Source organism: Borostomias antarcticus (assembly GCF_949987555.1).
Source record: "Borostomias antarcticus genome assembly, chromosome: 34".
In the NCBI taxonomy this organism is placed as follows: domain Eukaryota; kingdom Metazoa; phylum Chordata; class Actinopteri; order Stomiiformes; family Stomiidae; genus Borostomias; species Borostomias antarcticus.
In genome coordinates this window covers 918,999-927,991 of record NC_140267.1, presented here as the reverse complement: position 1 = coordinate 927,991, position 8,993 = coordinate 918,999, and the positions used below count along the sequence as shown (strand labels likewise).

The 8,993-nt window shown below is 47.3% G+C and overlaps 1 protein-coding gene across 1 annotated transcript; it reads left to right on the top strand.

Moving 5' to 3' along the window:
- Positions 1–1,269: 1,269 nt before the first annotated feature.
- On the top strand, positions 1,270–7,971 carry myoz1a (myozenin 1a; the record flags this gene model as incomplete). The annotated part of the gene is made up of 5 exons (XM_084460885.1): positions 1,270–1,369; positions 6,480–6,667; positions 6,926–7,085; positions 7,340–7,511; positions 7,740–7,971. Exons 1-5 carry the CDS (start codon positions 1,279–1,281, stop codon positions 7,969–7,971), a joined length of 843 nt encoding a protein of 280 aa, XP_084317011.1. The 5' UTR covers positions 1,270–1,278.
- Between the last annotated feature and the right edge of the window lie 1,022 nt (positions 7,972–8,993).

Genomic DNA, 8,993 nt, shown 5'->3' with positions numbered 1-8,993 from the left:
GTGTGTGTGTGTGTGTGTGTATGTTTGTGTGTGTGAAGTGTTGAGATGGTTTACTTTGGCCTCTTCCTTAAGCATGTATTCAACATAATACTAGTATCTGAATGAAAAGTACTCAAACGGATGTATAATGTGACAAAAAAGACAATTTATTATTTTGGCCGGTAAAAAATATACTTGGCCGGTGTATTTTTTAATCTACCAGTCCCCTTGGCAGGTGAGCCAAAAAGTTAATTTTCAGCCCTGACTCTAGTAATACTGTAGTACTGCCCGGAACAGTAATACTCTAGTAATACTGTAGTACTGCCTGGAACAGAAATACTCTAGATATACTGTAGTACTGCCTGGAACAGTAATACTGTAGTAATACTATAGTACTGCCCGGAACAGTAATACTCTAGTAATACTGTAGTACTGCCTGGAACAGTAATACTCTAGTAATACTGTAGTACTGCCCGGAACAGTAATACTCTAGTAATACTGTAGTACTGCCTGGGACAGTAATACTCTAGTAATACTGTAGTACTGCCTGGAACAGTAATACTCTAGTAATACTGTAGTACTGCCTGGGACAGTAATACTCTAGTAATACTGTAGTACTGCCTGGAACAGTTATACTCTAGTAATACTGTAGTACTGCCCGGAACAGTAATACTCTAGTAATACTGTAGTACTGCCTGGGACAGTAATACTCTAGTAATACTGTAGTACTGCCTGGAACAGTTATACTCTAGTAATACTGTAGTACTGCCCGGGACAGTAATACTCTAGTAATACTGTAGTACTGCCCGGAACAGTAATAATCTAGTAATACTGTAGTAATACTGTAGTACTGCCCGGGACAGTAATACTCTAGTAATACTGTAGTACTGCCTGGGACAGTAATACTCTAGTAATACTCTAGTAATACTGTAGTACTGCCCGGAACAGTAATACTCTAGTAATACTGTAGTAATACTCTAGTAATACTGTAGTACTGCCCGGAACAGTAATACTCTAGTAATACTGTAGTAATACTCTAGTAATACTGTAGTTCTGCCCGGAACAGTAATACGTGGATTGGATAACCTTCTTGCATGCAGTTGTTATCCATGGCAACTGAACACACATTCTTGTTAACACACTTTACAGAAATACAGTTACCCTGGAAATCAGATGATTGAATAGGGGCCTATGGTTGAAACTGTCTGTCTCTTCACATAAGATCAAAGTCATATGAGGGACTGCCGATGCTTGATAAGAGACGTCATACTGATGTGTTTTCTCTCCACATCTGCAGCCATGCCTCTCTCTGGAACGCCTGCCCCTCCGAACAAAAGGAAAAAGCCATCATCCAGGATCATCACTGACCTGTCGCACGTTACTCAGGATGGTAAGGCACACGTCACACGCGTGGTCACCCTGACTGATCTGTTTACAGGATGTCACATAAAGCCAGGTGACGTCTTTGTCTGGCGACGTATCCTGACCTCTGGGACCTAACTGAGGCCCAACGTCAAGGACAACTCTCAGAAAAATGTTCCTAACCATTCATTCAGCTCCACGGAGTGATACTTATAGTGGAACTGTCACCAGGTTACCAGTCAAATGAAATGAACTGAAACTAGCCCCAGTGAGGGAGGACAGGGTCAGGGACGCCGAGGCACTAGGGGGCGCACACATCTCTGCCTCCCCGCTCAACAACTTGTTGGGGCGCACTGTCGTTATTTGGCCTAGGGTGGCCAATCGCCTTCCGCCGGGCCTGGACAGGGTACCCCTGTGTAGGGAGGACAGGGACAGGGTACCCCCGTGTAGGGAGGACAGGGACAGGGTACCCCCGTGTAGGGAGGACAGGGACAGGGTACCCCCATGAAGGGAGGACAGGGTAGTCCCCGTGTAGGGAGGACAGGGTACCCCCGTGTAGGGAGGACAGGGTAGACCCAGTGTAGGGAGGACAGGGTAGTCCCCGTGTAGGGAGGACAGGGTAGGGAGGACAGGGTAGTCCCCGTGTAGGGAGGACAGGGTAGGGAGGACAGGGTAGTCCCCGTGTAGGGAGGACAGGGTAGGGAGGACAGGGTACCCCCGTGTAGGGAGGACAGGGTAGTCCCCGTGTAGGGAGGACAGGGTAGTGTAGGGAGGACAGGGTACCCCAGTGTAGGGAGGACAGGGACAGGGTAGTCCCAGTGTAGGGAGGACAGGGACAGGGTACCCCCGTGTAGGGAGGACAGGGTAGCCCCAGTGTAGGGAGGACAGGGTACCCCCGTGTAGGGAGGACAGGGTACCCCCGTGTAGGGAGGACAGGGTAGTGTAGGGAGGACAGGGTATCCCCGTGTAGGGAGGACAGGGTAGTGTAGGGAGGACAGGGTAGTCCCAGTGTAGGGAGGACAGGGTACCCCCGTGTAGGGAGGACAGGGTAGTCCCAGTGTAGGGAGGACAGGGTAGTCCCCGTGTAGGGAGGACAGGGTAGTCCCCGTGTAGGGAGGACAGGGTAGTCCCAGTGTAGGGAGGACAGGGTACCCCCGTGTAGGGAGGACAGGGTAGTCCCCGTGTAGGGAGGACAGGGTAGTCCCCGTGTAGGGAGAACAGGGTAGTGTAGGGAGGACAGGGTACCCCGTGTAGGGAGGACAGGGACAGGGTAGTCCCCGTGTAGGGAGGACAGGGTACCCCAGTGTAAGGAGGACAGGGTACCCCCGTGTAGGGAGGACAGGGTACCCCCGTGTAGGGAGGACAGGGTAGTCCCAGTGTAGGGAGGACAGGGTACCCCCGTGTAGGGAGGACAGGGTAGTCCCAGTGTAGGGAGGACAGGGTAGTGTAGGGAGGACAGGGTAGTGTAGGGAGGACAGGGTAGTCCCCGTGTAGGGAGGACAGGGTACCCCAGTGTAAGGAGGACAGGGTACCCCCGTGTAGGGAGGACAGGGTACCCCCGTGTAGGGAGGACAGGGACAGGGTACCCCCGTGTAGGGAGGACAGGGTACCCCCGTGTAGGGAGGACAGGGACAGGGTACCCCCGTGTAGGGAGGACAGGGACAGGGTAGACCCCGTGTAGGGAGGACAGGGACAGGGTACCCCCGTGTAGGGAGGACAGGGTAGTGTAGGGAGGACAGGGTAGTGTAGGGAGGACAGGGTAGTCCCAGTGTAGGGAGGACAGGGTAGTCCCCGTGTAGGGAGGACAGGGTAGTCCCAGTGTAGGGAGGACAGGGACAGGGTAGTCTCAGTGTAGGGAGGACAGGGTAGTCCCCGTGTAGGGAGGACAGGGTAGTCCCCGTGTAGGGAGGACAGGGTAGTCCCAGTGTAGGGAGGACAGGGACAGGGTAGTCTCAGTGTAGGGAGGACAGGGTAGTCCCAGTGTAGGGAGGACAGGGACAGGGTAGTCTCAGTGTAGGGAGGACAGGGTAGTCCCCGTGTAGGGAGGACAGGGTAGTCCCCGTGTAGGGAGGACAGGGTAGTCCCAGTGTAGGGAGGACAGGGACAGGGTACCCCAGTGTAGGGAGGACAGGGACAGGGTAGCCCCCGTGTAGGGAGGACAGGGTACCCCCGTGTAGGGAGGACAGGGACAGGGTAGTCCCCGTGAAGGGAGGACAGGGTAGTCTTTTCCACAGAGAGACCTCACTGGCCACCCCTCCCTGTAGGGGAGCAGCTCTCTCAAGCACCTGGGCTCCACACTTCACTGGCCTGTTCTGGACATAACAGTGTGAACGGAAAAACACAGTTATTTATATTAAAGCCCTAATCAGGGTGCGATTTGTTAAAAACCCAGAGGGGGGGACATTTTCAAATAAAATGTAATGTCCAGAAATTGAACAGATGTAAACATCAGAACAAAGGAAACGACTGTATGCTCTTATTGTATTCTTATATACACACCCAACAAAGTGCTAAAAGAACGGACAAACCATACGATGTTAGGTTATTGATCACACTGCTATGAATGTAGAGCTATCCCGTCCTCATAATAGACCTTTAGACCTCATTAAAAAAGTGATATGCGTAGGCTAGTTAAAGGTAGGCACTATGTGCATTATAGGCTACATTAAATCACTGTTACAGTAGACCTGTGCCTTGAAAGCACATTTGAACACCAGCCATCTATCCCAACAAATCTGTAGGCTACCATTCAGCATGGATCCATCTTGGTCCACAATCACGCACACTTTCACCGGTAGGCCAGGCCGCAAGGCTGAAAAGAAAATCTGGAACACAAGATAAAATATAAATTGGTATTGGTCTCGTGAAAAGAGGCTAAATTGGTGGCCGCGACAATGTGCTGCGCTAACTTGGCTATCGCCTAATATCGAGGATGAGAATAGCAAAACAAAAGCAATACATGCTGACGATTGGTCGCTTATCACCCACAACAATAATTGTTTTATAATAAAATATTAATCCTGTCACTTACCGATGTTTAGCACTAGCAGAAGAGTCTGCTTTGGTGATGGACCTCTTGCGTTTTGGGCATCCTCCAAAAATCCTCGCAGCAAAATATGACGAAATGCTTCATTACTAATTCTTGCTAGTTAGAGCATATCCATGGTTAGAGTAGGCGCTTGGTTGACAGTTGCCATGATAATCAAACGCGTGGTTAGAAACTAGCTATTGTAAATCATATTTTTGAAATAGCTAGTGTAGTTTTTCTAAATTGCGCCATCTATTTTCAGGCACAGGAATTGTAGCTATATTCAGTCTGACCACAAGCAGGGATAAAAACGTAACCCCACCGGCGATAAAAATGATATCAAAACCAGATGGGGGGAAATCCCCCCCAGCAATTCACACGCTGGCCCGAATTATTTTTGTTCATCTGAGACTTTGTCAAGATCTTCACTCCCTTCTTCATGACTAGCGGCTCGTCAAACACAAATGTTTACTAAAAATGGGAGAGGGATTGGGAGTGATGAAGCTCTATGCAAAACGCACAGTTCAATTTTATTTTAAGTCACTTTGGACAAGAGCATCAGCTAAATGATCGTAATGTAATGTAATGCTCAATAAATGCAATTCTGCAAATCCTTCGGCCTTAGGTGTGTGGTATGGAGCCACAGAGTACGTGGTGTTTTTTGACACAAGGTTTATCTTGCAGATTTCACAGCAGAAAATCCATCTGTCCTTTGCAATCGTCATGGTGATGGTAGACCCTCCTACTCAGCTGTTTGGTCATGGGTCCATAATTGATTTGAGCATTATGTAACCTAGTTGCATATCCTCACTCCTCTTTATCGTAACACTTGCTTTTCGGTGGCATAGCAGGTAGCAATGTTTAAGAGAGGTTGTCAAGGCAAGTCAGAGGATTCAAATTCAAATCCATTGTGGGCAAAGTGAGGGTGGAAGTAGTCTGACTCAGCGGATGTAGGTTTCGGGGATAAACCTTGTCCTTCGTTTATTACCGCCCAATCAGAGGCACCCGTTCATGTGGTCGGACAATCAGATTCAATCCCAGACTATGTGAAACAACAACAACCTAGCAACCTCTCTACCGAAGACGATTGTGATTGGTGGAAAGAAATACAGCACCGCCCCCAATATCCCCGAATGCTAATGAGTCCAGCCAGACCTTTCTCAAGCGCTGAAATAAGCCAAGTGTGGAGATGGCTATGTGAGACTAGGAGATGGCTATGTGAGACTAGGGTGGAAGCAATGACACCATGACACCGGTAACACATCCATATCATAACAATGGTTAATGTCAACACTTCATTGCTAGGTGTTGTTTTTGATTAAGGGTCCCTGTCCATCTTTCCTCATCAGGAGTAATAAATACTTTGTCCTGTCAGGATTATGTCCATCATGACTTTGAGGGAGAAATGTCCTTATACTAGTGCTAAGTAAATGATCAGAAATGATATCTGAATTGAAATACCAATAGAGAAATGCACCAACATCAAGTGTCCTTGGGGCAAATTAAGTGAACTACAGTATGCACTACATTACACAATACTAATTCTGGCAATGGACAGTTTTCCCTGTAAGCTGAAGTGCTATGCTTCCTCTCTCATCAACACGCTGTTGTTTCAAATTTAAACTGCAACACTACAACCGTTGTATAATTCTGGATTTCTGACAACCACTGTGTTTTCAGGGTAGTTTCCATTCGCCCTGTTCTCTCTGTTGTCTGGAAAAGTGCGGAACATGCCATGGTAACCAAGTCCCTAGTCCCTAGATCGAGACTTAAGACCAAGGGTGACCGAGCTTTTGCGGTGGCTGGCCCAAAGCTCTGGAACAGCCTCCCTCCACACATTAGACACGCACAGAACCTAGGGCTCTTTAAGTCTCATCTTAAAACGCACTTGTTTTCACTGGCTTTTGAGGCCTGATAGCCTACATCCCCTGTCCTGTTTTGTGTCCTGTCCTTTTATTGTTCTGTGATTATGTGCCCTTTATTCTGTTTTTTGTTTTAGTTTATTTTATATATTGTACAGCACTTTGGTGCAACTTCGGTTGATTTTAAACGTGCTTTATAAATAAAGTTGACCTTGACCAACATACAGTACATCCCCTCCACGCTGTAGAGTTCGAGGAGGAGCCCGAGGCGTCCGAGTTCGACCTAGGGACGAAGATCCGGACGCCCAAGGACATCATGCTGGAGGAGCTGTCCCTGATGAAGAACAAGGGCTCCAAGATGTTCCGGATGAGGCAGAAGCGGGTAGAGAAGTTCATCTATGAAAACAACCCCGACCTCTTCAGCAGCGAGTCTATGGTGAGAATATATATAGTGTAGTAAGTCAAGTTGTAATGAATCATAGTTTGATAGAGCCATTCATAATGAGGTTCACAATGATAGACGGAGGTTTATTATGTGTCAATAATATTTGCTGAAACACATTTAACAGCGTACATAAACAAAGAAATCTGCAAACGTGCTTGATAATGGTCATGAACTTGATAATAGGGAAGACCGCCAAGAGAAAGACAGGGAAACTCACTGTCCTCTGTACTGTACGGTGATTTGTTACAGGAAAATTTCCAGAAGCTGGTTCCCAGTCTTGGGGGCCAGATGATGGATGTTGGGGGCCACCTAGTGGGCAGGCAGGCAGGTGGACAGGCCCCTGTGCCCCCTCCCAAACCTGGCAGCAAGGGGGCAGGAGCAGGGAGTGCTGGCGGGGCAGGAGGAGCAGGTGAGCAGTGTGGTGAGAGACAGGGGCATGGTGGATCAGGAGGAGGTGTAGAAGGTTGGTACCGCCTCCATACACATCCACGCCACGTTGAACGCATAAGAGTAACATCGTACGTGCAAACCTAAAAGTCACATAGAACGTGTTGTGATCTGACATATTATTATAGTACAATAAGACAATGCAGTCCAAAGGGGCTTGATTATCATGCGTCACCGACTGAATGTCACCTCTTCTCCAACCATTTTGTCTCGCAGGAGGTCGCGGGAAGGACAAGGGTGGGAAGGGGGGCATGAAAGAAATGAAATCATACATGTCCCCATGGGAACGGGCCATGAAGGGTAACGTGGAGCTGACGTCCACCATGAAGACCCAGATGCCAGGGCCCCAGATCCACCGTGATCTGCCCAAGTACAAGAGCTTCAACAGGTGTGCGTCCGTCTACAGCACAGCATGCCTGACCTGTCGGGCTTCTGTTTGCTCTTTGTCTTTTCAAATTAAACCAAGATCAGGTGATGCGAGATGGTGAAACTCCATGAGGACTTTAATTAAATATTTCCCTTCAGCTGTCAGTACCACAATAGCCTTTAGTATGACTTCATTTATAAAGACCTGACTGAATGTTTCATCTGTTATATTGACTGTTTGGTCTTCTAGGTCTGCTATGCCGTTTGGAGGCTTTGCGAAGGCCTCTCAGCTCATGACCTTCGCGCTGCCTCAGATCAAGGTGGCCAAAGCAGAGCCTGAGGCGGTGGTGTACCAGCATGACATTGGATGCCGACCCTCATTCAATCGCACTCCTATAGGTTGGTTGGGCAGCAGTGAGCCCAGCAGCATTCCCATGGAGTCGGAAACCATGCCCTTCGACGGAGAGACTGACGAGCTGTGAACACACACACACGCACACACACACACACACACACACATTACCTACAACAGCTTTTAGTCCAGTTTGTGTACGATTGAAATATCAAACCTCATGGGTTAAATGTTATTCTCAAGCAAGCCCATTCTCAGGCAGGCCAATACTGAGTCTAGAGAAGAGACAAGTCAACTCTAGGTGACATAGTATCAGCTTTAGCTCATTTGAAATCAATGACGCCTAGACTAAGAATCGCAGTTGCATCTTCCAGATGAAAATAATATACATAACAATTGACAATTTACATTATGAATCACATTAGGATATTTATTGGTTTGCATTTTGTTAGTCAAGGAAAAAGACGATTCCAAGAAGTGGTAGTGTAATTAACTTAGCTTGTTTGTGTCAGCATGTTTTACCTCACAACTAGGAGTGAGTGTTTAGCTTAGCTTGTTGGTGTCAGCATGTTTCTCTACATCCATTTGCACATCAACACAGTGTTGGTCACCAAGCTTAAATGATCAATACCTTTTCCTGGAGAACCTTTGGAAACTTTGACAGCTCCACAGACCCTGCAAAATCTGAGCCTGATACAGAATTCTGCAGAGAAGGGTGTCAAATTTTGCTACAGTTTCTTATGTGTGTGTGTGACCCTACTGCACCTTGCAATTTTTCTCCCTAATAAACTTTTTTTTTCAAATTGTAGCCTAGCACTTTTGTCTTTTGTCTAGTTGTATTTCTCTGCTCTTTTACATATGTTTTAACCAAGCTATGGAGATAGGTCTTTTACAAACTACAATAAATGTCTAGAATTCTCCGTTGACGAGAAGGAGAATCATGCCACAAACAGAAATGAATGAGCTCCATAACTGAACTAGAAAATTGCATTTCCTTCAGAAAATGTGTGTGAATGCTGGGCAGCTTAAAGTCACACAGAAATGATTCACATTCACATAGGTTCACATAATTAGTACATAGTGAATTCACATTCACATAGGTTCACATAAGAGCATTCACAGTATTGTTATACAGTTCTTTTTACTTCTTCT